Source organism: Rhagoletis zephyria, unplaced genomic scaffold, assembly GCF_001687245.7.
Source record: "Rhagoletis zephyria isolate East Lansing unplaced genomic scaffold, Rhagoletis_zephyria_1.1 Rzeph_scaffold_00624, whole genome shotgun sequence".
Lineage (NCBI taxonomy): Eukaryota > Metazoa > Arthropoda > Insecta > Diptera > Tephritidae > Rhagoletis > Rhagoletis zephyria.
The window spans coordinates 67883-90233 of NW_016157708.1; the positions used below are offsets into that span (position 1 = coordinate 67883).

Consider the following 22351-nt stretch of genomic DNA (forward strand, 5'->3'; position numbering starts at 1 on the left):
TTGGTATAAACATAGAAATATTTATTTTTAATAACAATAGGGGGTTATATTCGATGTAAATAAGCTTGTTTAAATTAAATAATTAAATCAAATTCGTTTTTGTTTTAAAATACCACCATTCACTATTATCCACACGTTTTTATAGAATTTAGCTCCCATTTTAGGAAGTGTGATTGAATTCTTCCCCTTTTTGAATCATGGATTCTGACTAGCAAGTTTGCTAGCCTTGCTTTTGATATTTTCGTTGCGTATGACGTTTTTCTTTATTCTATTTTTATGACTTCGGTGTCAAAAAGAATTTTTCGCTGCAAAACACGCTGAAAATTGAATATAAGTTTGCGAAATTTTATGCTTTGTAATTTTTAGACATTGGCATATAAGTGGACGAGGGAAAGTATTGAGAAATGTATATATTTGTACCAGGAGCATGAATGTCTTTACTCCGTGAGCTTCAAGGACTATTTAGACCGCAAAAAAAAAGCAATGGCACTCCATGATGTTCTAGCGCCGATGCAAGAAATTGATGAATGCATAACGGTAGACGACCTTAAGAAAAAATGGAAGTTTGCGTACGCAATATATGCAAGAATATCAGTCGGTGAAGAATTACAAAAAAGTCGCGCTGGTGGTGATGATGTCCACTGTCCGAAGCTTTGGTGCTTTAGTCGAGACTTGCATTGCCGAACTTGTTTGACAATGTGCGAGTCCGAGCTCAATGCTGGAAGTAAACCAGCACTCAGCCTCAGGGAAGTTAATATTATAGAATCTCTTCAACAAAGGTAATAGTGGCGTACTATCCTGTAGCATTGAAAAGACACAAGTGCTCAAATCTCTGCCGCCAGCAACTTCCGCCTCGCACCACTCAGTGTTATACCAACATCCGTTTCTTTTTAGTCTGCATGTGGCTTTTAAGGCTTCCCCACGTATCAAGACACAAAGTGACGGTGAGTGCAGCAGTATGTCAAGAGCACTATACACCACTCAAAAAAATTTAAGTTTAATATATAGGTTATCAAGCAACCATTTTGGATCTTTACTACCGAAACCAGAAAAACTTTCGTGGACCCCACTTAGCACTCGTGGACCCCGATATTTTTTTCATGCCAGCGTAGACCCCGTCGAGTCTGTCGTAGACCCCTGGTCTACATCTATCTCGATTCCTTTAGGCTGTTACAAACAACCTTTATGTTAACTTATGTTATGTTATTAGAATTATCGAATTCAGGTTACGTGGTCCAAAGTTATGCGGTAACATACATAAAAAAAAATAATATTCCGAGGAACTGATAACCTCCTCCTTTTTTGGAAGTCGGTTAAAAATGGAATGGCCTCTTGAGGCGATTTTACAGCAACCCCCCCAAACCCCCCACTAGAAAGGGGACAGTCCCCACTTTCTAAAAAGGCGTACGCCCCCTTGGGCTCCTCCCACAGGCCCCTAGAGAACCGTTTGAAAAAGGGGGAAAAACGGAATTTTCTTAGGCAAACTGAGCAGTTTGAAATGGAATATGACCCAACTAACAGAAACCGTGGGATTTTTTAATAAAAGAAATAATGCCAAATTAGATATCGGGCGATTTTGAATAAAGAATAAAAAAGTTAATTTAACATAGAAAAAACAAGTTTTTATAAAAAAAATGTTCCTTTTAACAAATGTATTTTTGCGTAGAATTCCTTCCTCACAAAGTAGAATTCTCTTTCTGTTTTGCGAAGGAGCTGAACACCTTTTGCAGAGAAAACCTTTCTGCGTAGGCGGCCTTTGGCCGCACTTAGGGATTATAACCCTCACAAAATAGAATTCTTTCTGTTTTGCGAAGAAAAGGAGCTGAACACCTTTTGCTGAGAACGCCTTTGTATATTTTTAATGCTACTGGGTTATATCCTATCTTCTTTTGTCTCTCATTCTTTTGCATATTTTGGAGTTTGACTGCTGAACTCCATTTAATTTGCATATGCAACCAAAGTCAGACGCGTGATTTTGGTGTTTTTATTTAATGAATTGTGATTAATTGGTTAATATTAAAGTCGTAAAGAAAGTTATAACTAATCGAGTAAAGTGTAAAGTGAAGGGGAATACAAAAATATATTGAAGTGGCTGCTTTAAGAAGAATAGGAGTGATAAATGTACGCTAATTTCCGAATTTTACAAAAAAGGGCATATTTCAAACCCAATTTGTAAATAAATTGGTGACCTAAAATTACAAAAGTGGGTGTTAAAATAATGTGTAGACCCTTGACTTGAGTGCGTGGATCGGGCCACCCCTTTGGATGGAATAGCCCGAAATAGTTGGGGGCGCTACTAAACCCCACCCCTAATCGCTTCCAATGAATGTGGCAGCCAACTTTTGATTCAACTAATCGCCTCTAAAATTTTCTGGAAAATCGCCTCATGCGAACACCGTATAAGCTTTTATCCAGGCGATGATATCTTAAAAAGTGTATTATTTGAAGTTTTCAATTAAAAATAGTTTATTGGGTTCTTATGTATACATTAAGATCTAATCTCTTTTTGGTTGTTTTCGTTTAACTCCACATCTTTTCAAGTCTTTGACTACTGCTTCAAGCGTACTTCCTCTTGCAAAATTTGTAGTTTTTGTGATAACTCTGCGTAAGGTATTATTCTGTTTAAAAGAGAGTTTCTTGCTGTCAAAGTTTCTTAGCAAGCTGTTGTCCACTAACGGAACTGGTTTCTTAGAACGATTGGGTTTAGATGGCATTTTTATATTTGGTTGACTTCTTTCACTACAAAATTTTTCGCTTTTCTTCGTTTGATTACCGTTTTCTCTACACCGAACAGGTTCACTAAAATCCTCCCATAAGACATCCTCTTTCTTGGCTTCAATCATCTGCATACGCCGAAAATTTTCTTCCCGTTTCTTCAAAAACTGTTTAGCTTCTTCACTTTCCATGTTGAGATTTTTGGAAGCCTTAGTTTCTTCGTGTTGCTTTTGAATTATTTCGTTTTTGAAAGTCGCCCACGGAGTCGCCGCTTGAATGCGAACAACTGGTGTAAACTTGGTCTTGCCCCATTCTCTTTCTTTTTTACTGAATGCGTAATTGTTGTTCGAACTACCTGTTTTCCATTTTCCTCCAGATGATTGTTCTTTGTACTTAGAACACGATCCGGGCTTTTGCCTAAAGGGATTGTTATGCATATTTTTTGTTTCGATTAAGCACGCGAATCACAACCTTGGGTGAATTTAGGGATTTCGGAAAAATATCGATACATCGAAAATATCGATGTTTTGCTTCGATGCATCGCAAATTTATAAATCGATTTATAAATAGTCGATGTATCGATGCATCGGTGTTTTTTGAAAAGTGACGCGTCTATTAATCTACCGTTATTGCAGTTTTTCAATTGTACAGAAAAAANGTAGAAAAGTTCCATGATGTATACCATTTTATGTGGAATTATTCAATAAATTTCGTTTTACAATATACTTTTTGAAACTATTTGAAGGTAATTATTTTTTGTTTGTTAAAAGCAACCCTGCGTGCTTGGAAGGCGTGTGTACCAATAATTTCATCCCTAGCATATTCATCCCCGAGGAAGGCAGCCGCCAAATTCACCGAATGTTGTTTACTGGTTATATTGTAGTTAATTTACTATTAATCTCCAGTTTGTTTACTTTATTGTTTGCTGACTATGGTTGCCGAATGGCATTTTTGTTTGTACCATAATTGTCCTTTAAATATACCTTTTAATATACCAATATGCAGCTGGAATTTTGCTGGTCGAAATTATCAGTTTTGGTAGGTTGATTGTTGAAATTAGAATTTTATAATTTTAAAAGTACATTTGTAGATATCTACTAATTTTTTTTTTAATCAAGGACGGGTGTTTGAAGGATATTCTCTTATTTTTGAATGGGTCATGATGTGGTATCACAAATAATTTAGAGAAAAATATTTCATTCATTCCGATATAATTAATTAGCATTTTAAAATGGTTAATCGACTCCAAATGTATGCAATTCTATAAAATGCANAAAATATTTCATTCATTCCGATATAATTAATTAGTATTTTAAAATGGTTAATCGACTCCAAATGTATGCAATTCTATAAAATGCAAAATCGGGGAAAATGTACCAAGCAGAAAATATTTAAATTGCCAAATGACCCACCAGTGGCAACTGTGAAAGTGATCAGCTGTTTCGAAGGCTGTAAGTTTTTGCAAATTTTGGGTTCTCGTAATTCTGTGGATATTTTGTCTCTTTGAGAGCGAATGCTGCTAAATTCCCAGATTTCTGCTGGATAATTTTGTCCCAATACGAGTACACACCTATTATCTGAGAAATCCTATGCAAATCGATGTATCGATGTATGCCCTTTGATGCATCGAAAAATATCGATGTACATTTCGATGCATCAAATCAAAGAAAAACATCGATGTATTTTTGCCACCTCTTACTTGCTACAAAAACCCCGCCCAACACGGTTAATATCTCAGGGCCGGTTACTCAATGTCTGGTTAACACTAATCTGCGGTTAAACATCGTTATCGACGTTACCGACTCCCTGTTATATGCATGCAGTCGAAGACGTCGATAACGATGTTTAACCGCAGATTAGTGTTAAACAGACATTGAGTAATCGGCCCTCAGTCGTTGTCGCCAAGCTTCACTAAGGGGCGGTTGTTCAATGTCTGATTAGCACTAATTGGAGGTAGAAGCTCCGGTTAAATACAACGACTGCTTTATCGATCACATGTTATGTGCATGATGTCGAAATCGTCGATAGTATAATGGTGATGATAACCAGACATTGGACAGCCGGCCCTTGTTCAGACCCATGTGGCCCATGGATGTTCAGACACGAAAACTTTTGCTGCGGAAACTCGCAGTTTGTAGGGGAGAGAGCGACGAGGAAAGGGGACGGGTACCGAATCGCCCGTACTCGGGAAACACGCTTTGTACTCTCGTTCGTCTGAGTTATTTCAAGTTGACGGTTCACAGCTGACAACAACAATTGCGTACAAAACAGTTTCTGTGTGTGAATGCAAGGGGCAACACCAAAGGAGAAATCGCCGATAATAAGCAACTCTAGTTTCCGTGTTTGAACGCAGACTAACGGAAGCACAGTATATACAGTAAAAAGTCGCCTTTCAGACACGTCAAGTCTTNCATCGCCGATAATAAGCAACTCTAGTTTCCGTGTTTGAAGCACAGTATATACAGTAAAAAGTCGCCTTTCAGACACGTCAAGTCTTGCTTTCAAGTCTGCTCGTTCGTAGGCGAAGGAGGTGAGAAGAGAGGGGAAGAGTACAGATACCTCCGTACCGTCAATTCGTTTAAAGTTTTCTTGTCTCTTTTGATCTTTTCGTTGCTTCCCATTTAAAATTTGACATTTGGAATTTGACACTGAAGGCGGCATAAATGCAAAAAATGGAATACCAAAAAGAAATTATTTTAAGAGAAATCTTGGACGTTACCACCAAATTTATTGAACAAGATAGCGATGAAGAATTTGTTTATGGTAAGAGATTGAACTTAAACTTAATACAAACGCATGTACTAATTATTTTTATGAAAAAGGCTTACTTGATTTGTGCGAAAAAGCTACTGCACTACCGGGAAGAATACGAAAACGTATGTGGGTAAAGGAGTGGAGAGCTGAGAAGAATAATCGAGGCTCTTTTGTGTTCCTAACCAAGGAACTTCTCACTTCAGATTCTGGGGGTTTCAAAAATTATTTAAGGCTGAACCAAAGTCAATTTGACATTTTACGAGATCTGGTTAAACCAGAAATCGAGCGGCGTAGTTCGCTGAGAAGAGAAACTATTTCTGCAGCGGAGAAGTTGGCCGTGACGTTGAGATTTCTTGCCACTGGTATGTTCTGTAATCGCAGGAAAATCACAGTGTAGTGCATTAAACAAATATATTTATTTTAGGTGAAACGTTTATAAGTTTAAATTACCAAACACGTTTGTCAACGTCCTTTATTAGCGAGACCATACCCGAAATGTGGAAAATATTATTTGAAAAATGGAACACCTGCGTGTACGTAAATTTGTTAGTCTTTCCTAAACATAAATTGTATAAGTTTATTATTTAAAGATGCCAAGCAACTTTGCGGAATGGGAAGCTATAGCGAAAGAATTCGCCATAAAGTGGCAATTTCCAAATTGTTTAGGCGCCTTGGACGGCAAGCACATCAACTTTCGGCCGCTGCGGAAGGACGGTGCATTTTATCGTAACTACAAGGGCACTAGTAGTGTAATTCTATTGGCCTTAGTTGATGCCAATTGCCGTATGGTATTTGTGGATGTAGGGAATAATGGGCGTGCGAATGATGCTGGTGTGCTACAACAGAGTCGCCTTAAAGAAATTTTAGAAAAAAAACATTTGCCAAAAAGCTCTTTGATTGGAAGGGGACGGAATGTTCCCTATGTTGTTGTAGAGGACGACGCTTTTCCGCTACAAAAGCACACAATGAAGCCATATCCGTATCACACGAAAAATAAAAAGAAACAAATATTTAATTTACGGCTCTCTCGAGCTAGGCATGTTGTTGAGCATGCGTTTGGAACCCTAAGCAATAGATTTCGAGTTTTTTTAACCACAATGAACCTAAAAGTTGACACCGTAGAAAAAGTCACATTGGCTTGTATCGCAATTCATAATTTTCTTTTACAAACCGATAATACATATATCAACACGCCCCTAGAAACTGCAAGTATTAGCAATAACCCAGAAGTTTATACAGATGTACCATATAATCCACGAAAAGGCGAAGCTGAACACATAAGGCAAGAGTTCACAGAATATTTTAACGAAGAAGGCAAATTATAAATTAAAAAGTATAATTTATAAGCTCATATTAATATGTTGTTCCTACCCTATAATACAAATATTATTAAAAAAAAGGTCAAACTTTCGTAAAAATTTCTAGCTTTTTTAATAAGATTTTCCTTTAAAGATTCTGAGTATGCAGTTTTGTAGCCCATTAATTTTTTTTATAAAAAATTCCAACACTGAAGTATCTACAACTTATGGCATTTTTTTGGCCCTTTTTTGTTTGGTAATGGTATTGCTTATTTTCTTCCATATAAAAAAATGAAAATGCGACTGTAGATGAGTCCGCCGAAAATTCGTATTTCTTTTAGTTTCTAGATGGTAAGCAATCTATGTATGAGTTTTTAATGAAATATCTTTAAATAAAGGGTTATAAAAACGTTTATAAAAAGCTTTATTTTGAAAATTTTTAGTAAGTTTATATTCATACGCTTATAAACAAATTTTTTAACCTTTATTATAAGTTTACACTTTTACGCTTATTAAAAGCTTTCTTTTCAGCATATATTGTAAGTTTATATTTCTACGCTTATAACCAAGGCTCCTTTTCGATTATATTACGCTTACTTTCAAGCGTTTTATAAACAAAAAATCAACGTTTTGTAAGCTTAATGTTTCTAATACAAAACTTTAATAAGACTTTCTGTAAGTTTAATTTGCTTGTTGGGTAGAAACAAGAGAATTACATAACAAACACAAACAAAAAATTTAAAATTCAGTTCATTTTATAACTTAAAAAAAGAGGTTACTTAGTCATTGTACTTTGTACTTTATCAGATTTTAAAACTTTAAAGCCACATTTAAAAATGTCTAAGAGCCACCGCACACCACAGACTTTATCAGCCGCCGATTTAGTTGGGCTCGCTTCAAATAAATGAAGATGTATGGAAGTGCGAACGCTACACCAACTTAATCGCGCCCGACTAAGTAGTTGTGCTGCAATGGAAACACTAGCGAGCCCAACTAAATCGGCGGTCTGTGGTGTGCGGTGGCTCTTAAATGATTTTGTCGGTGGATGGCGATTTTTTTAAATATCAAAATCTTCATCGCTGAAAATACCCCGCATTGATTCCTCTAAAATATCCCGTGAAGGAATCGGAGACGGTGATGATGCAGTGGAATATGATGACGCAGTTCTTTTTATTATGGTTTTCTGCCAGTATTTATTAATAACACCTTGAACCTCCATAACTGCTTGCGGCTTATACTCCTCATCCACCTCTTCCATCTGCTCAGTCACTTGCCGACCCAACCACTCAAATTTATTTTTATTTGCTTTTCTGTCAGCTATCATGTTCTTCATGTTTTTAATTTCAGCCGCAAACTGCACTGTGGTTATTTTCGGCTTTTTTTGAACCTTTTCTGTGCTTAAGGGACAGGAAGCGTCATCAGAACCTTCTTCGACCTGAAACATATACAACAAATATGCATACATTGAAATAAATGTCATAAGCATGTTTATATCGCATAAAATATACTTACATTAGTAACACTTTGACGGAATTACACATGATTGTGTAAAAATTTTAGTTGATCAAAGCACCAAAGCTTCGGACAGTGGACATCATCAACACCAGCGCCACTTTTTGTGGAATTCTTCACCGACCGACATTCTTGCAAATATTGCGTTCGCAAACTTTTCCATTTTTTCTTAAGGTCGTCTACCGTTATGCACCCATCAATCTCTTGCATCTTCGCTAGAATATCATGGNTCTTGCAGATATTGCGTTCGCAAACTTTTCCATTTTTTCTTAAGGTCGTCTACCGTTATGCACCCATCAATCTCTTGCATCTTCGCTAGAATATCATGGAGCGCCATTGCTTTTTTCTGGCGGTCTAAATAGTCCTTGGAGCTCACGGAGTAAAGACATTCATGCTCCCGGTACAAATATATAAATTTTCTCAATACTTTCCCTGGTCCACTTATATGCCATTGTCTAAGAAATACAAATAATTGGGCAATTCACAAGGTGTTGTGAAGTTATATTTTCCTAACAAAAGTTGTGTTAAAACACGACGGTTCTGAACACCTGTTACGATTATTTATTATATCTCAGCACTTAACCTCACATAACACCGAATAAACATAGGTTGCAGAGTTGTATCGTCATGTGTTATTTTTCTTCACAAAACAATAACAACATTTTTACAACTGTCATGAAATATCATGACTTCACGACAAACACGACAAATACGACACCTTGTGAATTGCCCAAATATAATTTCGCCAAACTCATATTCAATTTTCAGCGTGGGACTTACTAGAAAATATTTGCAAATCAAATTATGACGCGTGTGGAGGCAAAGAGAAAACACAAAAGAGAATGCGAAAAAAATTGCTTTCAAGACTTGACGTGTCTGAAAGGGGACTAATAAAACTTTTCGCAGTTATTCACCAATTGGTCCCCGAGGAGTACTTTTGGGTTGTGTGCAGCGTTTTCGTTTTGCGCTCACGGCAACACTTACTGTGGGGAATTTCGAAAAATTTTTTTCGAGAATAAAATATATGTAATAATGTGATATTTATGAACAAAAACCATAATATTAATGATTAATTAAGAATAATATCAATAGTTAAGTACATAATTAGGGCTTGTGTTTCTATAAACTGGAAATTTTAAATCGTAATTATAGCACTGAATGCAGTTTTTTTAATGTAAGCTTAAGATTAAACAAATATCCATTGTAAGATTATATTTTAACGAAAAACGTGTATTTTGTGAATTTATCAAGTAAAATTCTAAATTTCCGAATATATTTAAGTCTTTATTCAAAAAAAAACAAGGTTTGTATTGTTATAGAGAATCCAATGCCACCCAAGTTTAAGCGACCATTACCCGGAGCTCCTCAAGAATACATAACATTAAAGTATAAAATGTCACAAATATGAATCATATACACATACAATAGTAACTGCTATTTATAAATTCAGGAGCTGCTCCAACATGATGACAAAATTTCAGTAAGCCTCACATGCAACTGCCTCTGGCTACAACCTGGATATCTGAATATTTGAAAATAAATAGCAATTGTCTATTAAAATTATGAGAAAAGTGTTTGTTTACAAAATTGCCTGTGCCACTCTGCCATAGTACGGTTGTTGCTCCCTTTCATACCACAGGAATCTTGTACACAACTCTGAATCAGCAAAATTCATGCTCCTTCTCATTATCAACCCTCAAAGAGGATTATTACTGTATATGGGCATTCCCATGGTGGCGCACGTAACGGTCGTACGATTTCAATGTGATACAAAAAAGGAAAACCATTCGTTTTCTTTAACTTTTTTGGGCCATTGTATAGCACATAATTAGCTCTATATTTAACCGAAAAATGAAATCAATCGAACTGCTTGGTCCTGAAATGTAACCATTTAAAGAGAGTGTCGTTACGTGACAAAAAATGGAAGTTGATTTTTTCTTTTCTTACAAAATCGCAAAACTGCGAATTGTGGATGGCTATTTTCATGAAACTTATTTTAATATGATTTGGAGCAATTTTAGTTGTTTTTAGAGTTTTTTGAATTAATGCAAATTGTTTCAATTCTCTTTTACAACCCCGAGTGTGAAACGTGACGTGACGTGGCGTCACGTGACATAAATTTCCATCGTTATATTTTTGTTAATATTGCTTTTAAATGAATTTTCAACGCAAATAAAACATGTATTTTATGTAGAATATACTTTATATTTTGACTTCAGCGCCAATTCATTCAGGGTCAATTTATTAGAAATCTATGATTTATTATGTTTCAACCACATACGCCAAATTCGAACCAAATCGGACCATAAATACCTAAACACCTAGGAAGACCATTTTATGCAAACATGATTCTACTTACATAGCCAGTATATATTTTAAAAAGCAGACAAATCGGCTCGTAAATACGTTAGATATAAAACTTTTATTTTTTTTTGTCGTGGTGGACCTTCCGCTGGAAACACCCATATCAGAGTTGTGAAAAATTCATTTATTTTTTAATGCATTAATGGTATTTAAACCAATAATGTTAATGTAAAAAATTAATGCATTAATTTATGAAATTTAATGCAAATGAATATTTCAATGCATTAATTCTGAAAAATGTAATGCTAATGAAATTTTTTTTTCATTAAATTATCCAAGCTAATGCTAATGAAAAAGTTTTAATGCACTAAAATGTTTAATACTTTTGCTCGTTTGCATTATTAAAAACCATTAAATTTTTTTCTAGTAAAATATAAATAACCTCTTTGGGAAGGACTTGGAATAATAACTAATAGTTTTTCCAGCTTCATTATATTATGTGTATTTGTAGAAAAATTCTTCTACACATTGTTAGATGTTTTATGAAAATGAAAGCCAATGTGCATGCAACGCTGAGTGCTTTTGTAGATTTTTATGTTGATTGTTGATGCATACCGATTACATATATTAAGTATGAGCCAAAAATGGACAGATAGCCAGTTTAGCAGCGCATGTACACGACTGAAGACCTACTCTGATCTAAATCAATCAATAACCCGTTTTTTAGTTCCATTTGACAATGTGATTTTACCTATTTAACGACAAATGCCATTGAACTTGAAATAGTGAAAACTAGCCTTAACGTCCGTCACTATCTTTTTTGACCTTAAAATTCTACCCTCAACGTCAGAAAAGATTTTTTACTTCAAAATAAAATTAGTTAATGGGTTTTTAATGCTTGTTATAATTTTAATGCAATAAATTATTGCAATAGCATTCATTTCAACATTTTAATGTTAATACAAAAAAAATCATTAGCATTATTTCTTCGGAATTAATGCATTGAAATTTTCATTTACATTAAATATCAAAAATTAATGCATTCATCTTTTTCATTTACATTAAAATGCTATGCATTAAAAAGTTTAATGCATTTTTCACAACTCTGCTGTATATACTGTGAACGGAAGCCCTAAGAAGCGTGCAGCCGCAATGGGCTCGTTCCACATGGACAAAGGCGTTAGTGTTGTCGGATTTTCCGGGCATACGAAGAGATGTTCCGAGTCGTGGGATTTCTCTCCGCATGCCGGACACTCATTTGGCACATCTGCGTCTTATCTGTTCAGGTATGAGTTTAACCTGCTGCAGTAGCCAGAGCGAAGTTTTGCTATTGTGGTTCTAGTCTCCCGAGGTAGATGAAGCTCCGTCTCGTCGATGTCCGGTTGTTGTGCGCCTAGAACGGAATTCATAGGTCTGGATCATCATTTGAAACTGACTCCCTGTGAGTGCCGTTCGGGGCCTGTCGATATGCTGACGGGTTCAGAGGTCGTTTAATGAACCTCTGGACTTCGTCCGTTAGTTCGTAGAGATGCCTCCCGACATGCCTGGGCGATGGCTCTTCTGCAAGCAGTTGTCTATTTGGGTGGCCATGTCTGTGGCTCCCAACTAGAAACTGCTTGCAGAGCATTGTGTTATGCTCCTTTATAGGGAGCATTTTTGCCTCGTCGTGCAGGTGGTGTTCTGGCGACATCAGAAGGCATCCAGTCGCTGTCGAAGCGCAGTGTTTTGTGACGTCTGCAGCTTCATCCACTGCATCCTACTAGTCCCCGGCGACCACACTGGTGCTGCGTAATTTAAAACCGGCCGGCCTATTGCCTTGTATGTTGCCAGCGACGTTTCTTTGTCTTTGAACCAAATACTGCTGGCTTGCGACTTGAGGACCTTGTTGCGGCTCTGTGCTTTGTTGACAATAGCGGTTGCGTACGCAGAAAAGGAGAGCAGACTGTCGNCCATCATAGACTCTTTGATAGAGTGCTCTCACCACTGCTATGGGTGATAGCCCTGAACGGTATATTGCTAGAACTCAATAGAGGGGGAGTCAAAGTTGTGGCGTATGCGGATGATGTTGTAATAGCAGCCACNTAGAGATGCCTCCCGACATGCCTGGGCGATGGCTCTTCTGCAAGCAGTTGTCTATTTGGGTGGCCATGTCTGTGGCTCCCAACTAGAAACTGCTTGCAGAGCATTGTGTTATGCTCCTTTATAGGGAGCATTTTTGCCTCGTCGTGCAGGTGGTGTTCTGGCGACATCAGAAGGCATCCAGTCGCTGTCGAAGCGCAGTGTTTTGTGACGTCTGCAGCTTCATCCACTGCATCCTACTAGTCCCCGGCGACCACACTGGTGCTGCGTAATTTAAAACCGGCCGGCCTATTGCCTTGTATGTTGCCAGCGACGTTTCTTTGTCTTTGAACCAAATACTGCTGGCTTGCGACTTGAGGACCTTGTTGCGGCTCTGTGCTTTGTTGACAATAGCGGTTGCGTACGCAGAAAAGGAGAGCAGACTGTCGAAGGTTACTCCGAGTATTTTGGGGTTATTCACCGTCGGAGTTGGTGTATCATCGACGTCAATTCCCAGCGGTAGTATGACCTCCTTCGTCCAGGTGGCAAAGAAGGTTGCAGAGGATTTTGTAGGGCAGAGGGTTAGGCTCCTAGCAGTAAAGAAGCAAGAAAGCTCAGAAAGATGCCCGTTTACTTTCGAACACAAGACATCAATTCACTGAATCTGCTTTACATGAAGTGGTGAGCTTAATAAAAAGATCGTTGCACTTTAAACAATATACTCTGGCGGCATTTCTTGACATCGAGGGCGCATTTAATAACATTGAGGTTGGCACCAGCGTTGCCATTTTAGCCGTTTTCCGGCTAGNGCCGGCAGAAGCTTTAAACGCCATCCTATTTAATTCCTATTGATCTCCACCTGAAAGAAGTGGCTATGAAATCGGCGGTCAGACTCAGAGAGTCGGACATGGGTTGATCATAAATCAAATGCAATTGAATAGGACGACAGATTATATGGTAGGCAATTTGGACTTCAGCTGTAACGTGCAAGTGCTATTCCCATCCAGAAGGGACTGGAGAAGAGACCGAGTGGCCGACCGAGAGAAGATCTCTATATACACCGATGGATCCAAGATGGATTGCGGTGTGGGAGCAGGTGTCTACTCCAAGGAACTCGGCGTGGCTCTGTCTCTACGGTTGGGAAATAATACAAGCATCTTCCAAGCGGAAGTCCTAGGGATCCTAGAAGCCTGCAAAATCCTAGGCAATAGAGTTGGACACAGCAGGAAAGCAACAATATACTCTGACAGCCAGGCGGCGCTATTGGCAATAGCGTCACCGGTTACCAAATCCAAGCTAGTTGGGGAATGCAAAGTAATATTGCGCTCAGTGTCTCAGTCAAATACCGTCTCTCTTGTCTGGGTTCCCGGACATAGGAACATAGAAGGCAATGAAAGGCGGATGAGTTGGCGAAGGCAGCAGCCGGTTTGGATGAATCCCAGGCAGTGGCACTGGGTTGCCCTCTTGGAGTAGTCCAAAGAGAGATTACTACGCATTTCCTTGAACTGGCTAGACGCAGGTGGTCAGATATACAGACTTGTAAGATAGCGAGAAAACTATGGCCTGACTATAACAGGTCGAAAACCTTGGATGGTTCGACCTAGCAACATAGGAAGTGCATAGACAAGATATTTATTGTGTCCTGGGCAGCGACTAGGAAGCACTGCAACCAACCAACCAACATAATATGAATTTCTTCCTTTTGACCAGTTGTCCCCACTTTTACCCATGCCGACAAGTAAATATATTATCACAGTAAATGAAATAAAAAGAAAATAAGAATAAAAAATTCATGTGATCAAAAGATGACCTAAAATCTAATGATTGTACCTAATATACCTTAAGGTCAGCAAACGTCGGAAAAAGGTACAATTGTACCTACTTTTTCTCATCCCTGGTAAGAACGCGCCGTTGCATTTGTAATTGGTTTTGAGAAAAAAGATTGCGAAAGCGGGTTCGTCAGCTGAGTTTTGGTTTACATCACAAGCACCACTATGATGTACATTTATTGAACTAAAGAAGAGTTATTTCAACATGACAACATATTCTATAGCGTTTTAATAATTAATTTTACCGAAATTGTGTGCTTAAAATGACTGACAGTAATTTTGACAAATTTTGGTTTTCGATGTTTTTTTTGCTTACTTTCTTTGTTTACTTTTCGCTTGTTTTCAACGAAACAAGATGGCGGGTTCTACGCTCAAAAAATTGACTTTTTTCACTCTATTGTTCTTGAGTGATCTTGTGTCGTTCGTTCATGTAAAAATTTCCAGGTTCCAGTACAATTAGTACCTACTATTTGCTACTATACCAAAAATAATAGAATATTTCGCCAAAGAACGTAGATAACAAGAAGGGACAACTCGTTATCTACGTTCTTTGGTTTCGCTACACCGTGCTACTACAACACCTATTATTACAAGGGTTAAGGATAGTAGCTATCGAGCATATGTATCGAATTATTGATGGAAAACATATGTAGAGCGTATACAACCGGCCAAGTGTTTTGAGGGCTCGAACGCGATAATACAAAAACTTGGGTTTGCCATTTATGACAGTGTAGACATCATTAAAAACAATTTTATCAAAAATTGTATATCTCCCTTAAATTGGCGTTATGGTGATTACTAATGATATCACTTTACCCACGGATGAAGAACTTACCGTACAAGAGCTGAACTTGTCGACCTCCGCACTCCGAGCTGGTGCATTTCATCTGGGAAAGCAGTGTGAAAATCAGAATAATGTAAGTTCATAGAATGCTCATTACACGTTGCTTTTATGTTAAATCGAAAATATAACATTACTATTGAAATTAGTTATATAATTTTCTCCCAAGTCTAACCTCAACATTTGTGTAAACAGCTGATCCAACTGCCGGAATGCTTACCATATCAATAATACTATTTATTAAAATATGTAAAATTCATAAAATTTTTCTTATAGGAGTTTATGCTATGCCGCCAAGAACTGGATGATCCCAGAGCGTGCTTAAGTGAGGGAAAGGCTGTAACAAACTGTGCTTTGGATTTCTTCCGGAAGGTGAAAAAAACTTGCCATGAAGAGTTTTTACAATATGCAACTTGCTTAGATAAAAGTAGCGGCAACATGGCTTTTGGACAGTGAGTATAAGAAATGTATTTTTTATTTAGTTTTTAAATAGATCAGGAAAAAAACCAAATAACTGTTTCACGCTCATAGTTGCCGAAATACTCAAGGTGTGTTTGATAAGTGCGTTTCTGATAACTTGGGTATTGATCGCCCCGATTATGGATATTTCACTCGTGCAAAGGTATGTATACAAAACTTTTTTTATAGATTTGTATCAAATAAATTTGCATAAATTGCAACAGATTCATTCAACTGAGCGCGAAGCACCACCTAAACCCCAAAAGAAGGAATATCCAGATGCTACACCTGGTTTACCCGATGATTACCCCAGGCCACCAGCCAAATATGGGGCTAGATTCCACTGGCTGGAATAAACAAAAAAAAGGTTATAATTACGTCCGATTTTCGGATAAGCATTCACTGGAAATTATTATATTTTGAATTGCAATCATAGAAAATACAGTGCTTAAATAATTTAATATATTGCTAATATTTTACTTATTTGAGACTCAAAGCTGCTATAATTTCTTCGCCCTTCAATCAATCGGTAGAATACTTCATATCAAAATTTAATTTAATTTTTTTACGTATATTTTTATTTAACGAACTCTTGGCTTTAATAAACATTTTTTTATCGCATCCATTATATTCAAGTACTGGTTGTTTAAGCAACAACCACAGTAAGTAAGAGGTAACCGGGCGCTGCCTTCAATGCGACGATGAAGAGGCACACTTTGGTAGAACATCCAGTGGTTTGACTCCTCACCCATGAGAATTATTATTTTGTCAAAGCGATGGCCATCAACCACAAACAGATTAGAATTGCCAGAAATTACTCGCCACTCTGAATACCGAACATTCGCATTGGGAGGTAATTTCATCTTCTCCCGCGACATTACCCGATCGAACTTTGAACGAATGAACATTAATAAATTAGTCTGGTAATGTTAGAGAATACAAGATTCCTTACCCATTCTCGCACTTGTGTTAGAGATGCGCCGGGTGAATGCTTTTTTCTTGTCAAACTGATGCGCGGATAAAGCGGATCACTATATGTATTTAAAAAAATATCAATATTTTTGGCGCTTATTTATTAATGTCTACTTACATATAATTAACAAATGTCATGCGTAAAATAACGAACTCGAAGTGTTCTCTTGGTGCCATTTTTAATGTAACGCTAAAAAATTATTTTTATGAATTCGGAGCTCAACTGAAAGATCTTTTTCTCTTTATTCTACCTGAAAGAATGCCACTGAGTAACCGCGAACGGTGGCTTTTAAAGGCCAGTTGTCGTCATTCTGCCTACCTGTTTGGCTCATTAAATAACAATCCCAATGCTAGCTGACCCTCAGTAACTAGGTGATTTCAGTTTATTCAAGAATTAAGACAGCTGCTTAGTAAATTTCTAACGTTAAGTTCTTCATTGTTTTCAAGGTTGAGAAAGTATTGTAGAAATGTAACATTGAAAATCTTTTTTTATTAAGTATTCAAATTTATGATGTATTTGGGAACGAATTTCCGTCATCCCTTGTCGTTCCAAAATACATCATACACTCACCCTGTCGGAAACAACAACAACCAAAAAGGAAATACTCAAATTTACTTACTACAATACATACATATGTACAAAATAGCTAAATTTAGTCGGAAAAATGTATTATTCTGTGTACCATTTGGTTCGTTTTGGTAGTTGAGATTCTTTTTCATGGGATTCTCCGGTACTACCCACATTAGCTCTACTATCTATCATTAGTTTATATTTCTTTACCAGATGTTCCAAATCATCGCGTTCTTCTCTTTTTCCTTGTTTCGGTCTATCTATCGATTTGCGCTCAGCCAAATGTATTTGTCGAATCTTTTTAGCCTTTTCCTTACGTTTCTTTGCCTTAACATTTTTCTTATGCTCCTGCGATTGCTCAGCAATTTTCTTGTTTGATCGCATTCGTATGTTTGAACCGGGTTTGGCCGCTGTACCAACAAAATTATCAAGTTCTTCTACGGACTGCGGTTTATTTTGAGCATTGGCTTTTACAGAACGTGATTCTTCTAGTTTTTTTATGTGCTTCTTTAATTTTTCCTTATTGTCACTTTGAGGGAACCTAGTATTTTCAGATAGCTTTTCCTGTTTTTTTAGTTTTCTATTTTCTTTAATTTTTTCCATTTTTTCTAGGAATGTGGGGTTGTTTATTTTTGATTTCTGTTTCCTCTTCTCCTTGATTTTTTCCACAGCACGATCCTCAATACTAAATGCGACAATAGGGCGCTAAACAATCAAACGGTAGTCAATACATACCTTATTAATATTTTAGCGATCAATAAAATCCACTATGGAAACTTACATGTTGCGTTCCGAAAATTGATGGGTTATTGTTTAGTTTTCGCAATGCCGACAGTGCTTCTTGATGTGTGCTAAATGACATAAATCCAAAGCCTTTTGATTTTCCTTTAGGATGCTCTGGTGTAATTTTGTTTTCCCGCATAACTCTGCACTCGTGTGGTCTAAATCCCGCATAAGTAATAACCATTCGCTTCAGTTTTTCATTATCGAAATTAAGAGGTAAATTATGAATGGATAAACGGTTTCGTGAAACAAATCTAAAATTGAGGAAAATGCATGTAATTTAAAGGATAACGAGAGCTTTAAAATATTAATACCTATTAAGATTTTTCAGTACTTGAGTTTTTATTTGCTCCAGTTTGTGTCGCTTGGCCATGTCAGATGCAGATACCCCTTCAGCAGATTTGGAATTCGCCATAATCAATCCTTCTCTGGCTAAATATAGATTCCGCGAATCTTTTGCCACTTCTTTATTAGATTTTATTCTTTCTTGGTTTCGGATTTCATCCTTGCTTAAAGCCGGATATGGTTCGAGAAACTGATCCATCAGGGAGATTTCGGCCCCAGATTGCAGGCAAAGTTCAGCCGACGCTTTATTTTTAAATTTGACAAAAGCCGTTCCTTTGGAGTGACCGGAAATCGGCTCACGATTAACAATAGCATAATGGACTGGACCAAACTTTCGAAAGACTTTACGTATGTCAGTATCTTCTGCATCGAAAGGGACATTTTTAATGAAAATGGTGCATCCGTTTTGAACGTCGTTTGAAATAAGCTTTTCTTTGTTAATTTTTCCGATTTTTAATTTAGATGTTGACCCCTTTTCGTCTTCATCAGAATCCGTAAAAAGTTCATCCTCCATTGCACTTTTGCCCTCATCATCCGTTTTTCTGTCGCTTTTGTCATCTTCTTCATCCGATTTATCTTCTTCCTGACAATACATATATTCTTAAATAAAAACTACATATATGAAAAATGTAATTGTTACCTCTTTAAACATTTCATTAAATTTGTGTCCATCTGTTTTATTTTCCAGTTTGGGTTTTTTCTCATCGGGTTCCTCTTTTTTTGCTATATTCTTTTTGTTTGTGTACTCATCTTTGCCCAAGGCCCAATCAATGTTCAAGGGCCGACCTAGGAAGTCCAGTTTATTGCCTTTTAGAATTGCCTTGGATGCTTGATTAACCGCGCTGTATTGTACAAATGCACATCCAACTAATTTGCCGTCTGGGCGCTTCAGAAGGTTTAGCTCTTCAACATTACCCCATTGACTAAAATGCTTTCGCAGTACGTCTTCTTTAGCTTTATAGCTTATATTCCTGGCAATGATTCGAGCCTTCTTCTTTAGCCTGCGCTCTTTATCTTCTTTTCGGAGCTGTGTACTGAATGGATTTTTACGCTTCTTGTTTAAGTCGGTGGCGCCATCGCTTTGCGCACTTGATTCTGGTAAATCCATAATATAAATGTAATTTTAGGAATACTTTATTCGAAGCACTTTAATAAACTTAAAGAACCAAAACTTTTCGCAACAGATATGTCATAGAGATGGAAAAATATCGACGATACTATCAATATATCGATGGTTTGTGTTTTACAAACATACTATCGATGTTTGAAGATATAGGCGCGTATTCATAGTCCAGCAACTAAGGGCCTGTGCCAATCGGTAACTTTTTTCTCCGTGGTGAGACGGGGTGGAAAAATTTGCTATGGTGTACAAATAAATTGAATTTTGCTGTGCCAAATGCAGAGTTAAATTTTGACAGTTGAAAAACCGAACAAACGCTCGAGCGAAAGCTTTATTTTTGTGTGTTGCTGAAATTTTTAAAATTTATATTTATTTTATAATTTGCAAGTAACGTACGCTTTTTTTATGCTGTTTCAGCTTTCATTTTCATGTTCACTCCTTATTACCGCCAAGCAATATTATGTGTATACATGGTTATAAGCTGTCAAAATTTTACCTAGCCCCATGAGCTAGGTAAAATTCTGACGTTCTTATTCACCACGAGAAATGTCAGATTTTTACTTTGATCCGTCAAAATTTTCTCTTTTCAATCATTTGGCACAGGTCCTAAGTGGAAACTAACAAAGTTGCAACTTAAATTTAAGTACCAACTTAAAATTTACCTCTATTCATAGTCGCATTTCAGACTTCTACTAAGTAGTTTCGACTTAGTTTAAGATATAGCAAAACGAGTGTGAAAATGTATCGATTTTTCTTTACGATATTTTGGAAAAATTACATTTTTATTAAATAATGTCAAGCTTGATCATCCGTTTATGTAATTTTTATTTTCATTGCATGATTATGCAAAAGAATAAGGTATCATTTTCTTGTTAATTGTGTGAAATAGCCTGAACAACCGCAGTGATGTGAAGTCGATGTTTATCGAAAGCATGCTGTGAAACATACAAATAGTAGATATCTAAATGTTATGCACAAATTTACTTTAAAAGAACTAGCGTGAAACTGACTTATTATTTGAAAATTTATCTAAATTATTCCAATTATAAAATTGTGATGTAACTTTATTCGAATTGTAATACGCATTTAAAACTTCATTGAAAATGCAATGAACGCGAAAAAGGCTGAAATATTGCTATGTTCCTTCTTAGCAGAACGGAATTTAACATTTTCAACAACCGACCACCTAACCAAATGTCTACAAGAGAAAAAAGATATTAAAAATCAACGCGATTCTTTAGCAATTTAAAACTTGGACATTATTACCCTGGAAAATAATGGGCTATCAAACTGCATACTCAAAAAAATTCTTAAAAATCTGAATAAAAAGTTGAAAATCTAGCTGAAACTTTGCAGATTTTTTATAATTTTTGCACAAAGTTTGAAATGTGGACTTATATTTTGTTTGTTATATAATGGAAAAATAATAAACATTAAATAAACAAAAGAAAAACAGCCACAATCGATCAAAATATTGATGACTTAATCAGGTGATCACAAGTGTACATATGTATACAGTTTTTTATATTAACGATCTCAAACCAGTTTACAATGAATTTTAAATGTGATCTGACGAAATGAGATTTTAATATACCTTACATATATACTTGTGTACAATAAGTTTAATAAGAACAATTCTGTGTGCATACATTTGAAAAAGACGTTTTTGGGTAGGAAATGACGTTTTTCATACCAAGAGGGACGTTTTCTCATGCCGAAGACCTGGCAACACTGCTTGGGACCTGTACGAGGGGAGTACATCGTTGCAAATAGCAACGACAACGTCTACAAAGCGTGACGATGCATCTACACTCTGTGACGACCCCTCCTACAGTCCCCCCGGCCATGTGGCGTTCTGCGTAAGGTGCGAAATACACCACACAAGCGGCTTGTCAAACATTCTTCAAACCTACTTTTCCCATTTCGCCATACACCATGCAAACATGACTCGTTCAAGCAAAGAATTTTAGTTTTCTTCCAGTTCGCAATGCTAAATATTATGGTTTTCTTTCATTTTCCTCTCTTACGTCCTTACTCGGTGAAAATTTCGTTGCGAATGAGGCGATTTTGCTATACACAACGCAAGCGGTTTGATCAAACATCAACATGGCGGCCAGAAAATCAAAAAATTTTGATTTTTGCTCAAATTTCCCTCAAGCGGTTTGTCAAACCTTCAAACACCCCCATACACAGCACAAATGGCTTGAAGCAAAGGGAAATTTCGCTTGGTTTGTCAAACCGCTTGTGTGGTGTATTTCGCTCTTAAGCGATAGGATTGCGCTCATCTGCCAAAAGGCGACGTACGCGCTCCCGTACCTACGGAGACTGATAGCGGATGGGCACTTGTAGAGAAGCTTATACCCCCAAGTCGGTTGCGAAGTAAGACGAGCTGAAAAAGTTTTAAAAGTTTATGCGCAAGTGCCCAACGAACTTCTCACGTGTGTTTGGGCGCATGCCTGCTTGTGCTTTGCTTTTGCGTATTCTGTTTTTAGCGCATGCCTGCTTGTGCTTTGCTTTTGCGTATTCTATTTTTAGCGCATGCTGGTGTGTGTGTGTGTATGTGCGCTGTGAATATTCTTCTTCTTCTTCTTTTTTGGCGCTGTAACCGCCTAAGCGATTTTGGCCGAGTTCAGCAAAGCACGCCAGTCGTTTCTCCTCTGTGCCAACTGACGCCAATTGGAAACGCCAAGTGAAGCCAAGTCCTTCTCCACCTGATCTTTCCATCGCAGTGGGGGCCTCCCTCTTCCTCTGCTACCACCAGCGGGTTCCGAGTTGAATACTTTCAGAGCT

General features: G+C 37.1%; 5 protein-coding genes across 6 annotated transcripts; 2 read left to right on the plus strand and 3 right to left on the minus strand.

The window, feature by feature from the left end:
• Nucleotides 1-2441: 2441 nt before the first annotated feature.
• LOC108360757 (uncharacterized) lies at nt 2442-3239 on the minus strand. Its single transcript, XM_017613179.1, has one exon. The coding sequence runs from the start codon at nt 3150-3152 to the stop codon at nt 2496-2498; it is 657 nt and encodes a 218-aa protein (XP_017468668.1). The 5' UTR covers nt 3153-3239; the 3' UTR covers nt 2442-2495.
• A 2123-nt stretch (nt 3240-5362) lies between these two features.
• LOC108360756 (uncharacterized) lies at nt 5363-6863 on the plus strand. Of its 2 annotated transcripts, XM_017613178.1 has the most exons (4): nt 5363-5478; nt 5538-5831; nt 5894-6002; nt 6060-6863. In XM_017613178.1, exons 1-4 carry the CDS (start codon nt 5379-5381, stop codon nt 6091-6093), a joined length of 537 nt encoding a protein of 178 aa, XP_017468667.1. In that variant the 5' UTR covers nt 5363-5378; the 3' UTR covers nt 6094-6863. The 2 variants fall into 2 exon arrangements, with proteins under 2 accessions (XP_017468667.1, XP_017468666.1); XM_017613177.1 differs by having other exon boundaries at nt 5363-5831.
• An 8201-nt stretch (nt 6864-15064) lies between these two features.
• On the plus strand, nt 15065-16231 carry ND-19 (NADH dehydrogenase [ubiquinone] 1 alpha subcomplex subunit 8). Its single transcript, XM_017613181.1, has 4 exons — nt 15065-15387; nt 15588-15763; nt 15843-15933; nt 15995-16231. The coding sequence occupies exons 1-4, from the start codon at nt 15259-15261 to the stop codon at nt 16124-16126; spliced, it is 528 nt and encodes a 175-aa protein (XP_017468670.1). The 5' UTR covers nt 15065-15258; the 3' UTR covers nt 16127-16231.
• A 53-nt stretch (nt 16232-16284) lies between these two features.
• On the minus strand, nt 16285-17082 carry LOC108360761 (uncharacterized). Its single transcript, XM_017613183.1, has 4 exons — nt 16994-17082; nt 16861-16932; nt 16723-16801; nt 16285-16660 (listed from the first exon to the last, which is right to left on the minus strand). Exons 2-4 carry the CDS (start codon nt 16917-16919, stop codon nt 16352-16354), a joined length of 447 nt encoding a protein of 148 aa, XP_017468672.1. The 5' UTR covers nt 16920-16932; nt 16994-17082; the 3' UTR covers nt 16285-16351.
• An 11-nt stretch (nt 17083-17093) lies between these two features.
• On the minus strand, nt 17094-19653 carry LOC108360759 (RNA-binding protein 28). The gene is made up of 4 exons (XM_017613180.1): nt 19082-19653; nt 18411-19024; nt 18095-18350; nt 17094-18018 (listed from the first exon to the last, which is right to left on the minus strand). The coding sequence occupies exons 1-4, from the start codon at nt 19547-19549 to the stop codon at nt 17413-17415; spliced, it is 1944 nt and encodes a 647-aa protein (XP_017468669.1). The 5' UTR covers nt 19550-19653; the 3' UTR covers nt 17094-17412.
• Nucleotides 19654-22351: the final 2698 nt, after the last annotated feature.

Bases quoted from the DNA above. Each gene is read 5' to 3' on its own strand.
- LOC108360757 (XM_017613179.1), bottom strand. From the start codon at position 3,152: ATGCATAACAATCCCTTTAGGCAAAAGCCCGGATCGTGTTCTAAGTAC.
- ND-19 (XM_017613181.1), top strand. From the start codon at position 15,259: ATGGTGATTACTAATGATATCACTTTACCCACGGATGAAGAACTTACC. The intron at 15,388-15,587 runs GTAAGTTCATAG...TTTTTCTTATAG, and splicing joins AGTGTGAAAATCAGAATAAT to GAGTTTATGCTATGCCGCCA. The intron at 15,764-15,842 runs GTGAGTATAAGA...TCACGCTCATAG, and splicing joins GGCAACATGGCTTTTGGACA to TTGCCGAAATACTCAAGGTG.
- LOC108360761 (XM_017613183.1), bottom strand. From the start codon at position 16,919: ATGGCACCAAGAGAACACTTCGAGTTCGTTATTTTACGCATGACATTT. The intron at 16,802-16,860 runs GTAAGTAGACAT...AAATACATATAG, and splicing joins ATGACATTTGTTAATTATAT to TGATCCGCTTTATCCGCGCA. The intron at 16,661-16,722 runs GTAAGGAATCTT...ATTCGTTCAAAG, and splicing joins TAACACAAGTGCGAGAATGG to TTCGATCGGGTAATGTCGCG.
- LOC108360759 (XM_017613180.1), bottom strand. From the start codon at position 19,549: ATGGATTTACCAGAATCAAGTGCGCAAAGCGATGGCGCCACCGACTTA. The intron at 19,025-19,081 runs GTAACAATTACA...ATGTATTGTCAG, and splicing joins TTAATGAAATGTTTAAAGAG to GAAGAAGATAAATCGGATGA. The intron at 18,019-18,094 runs GTAAGTTTCCAT...TTGATTGTTTAG, and splicing joins CAATTTTCGGAACGCAACAT to CGCCCTATTGTCGCATTTAG.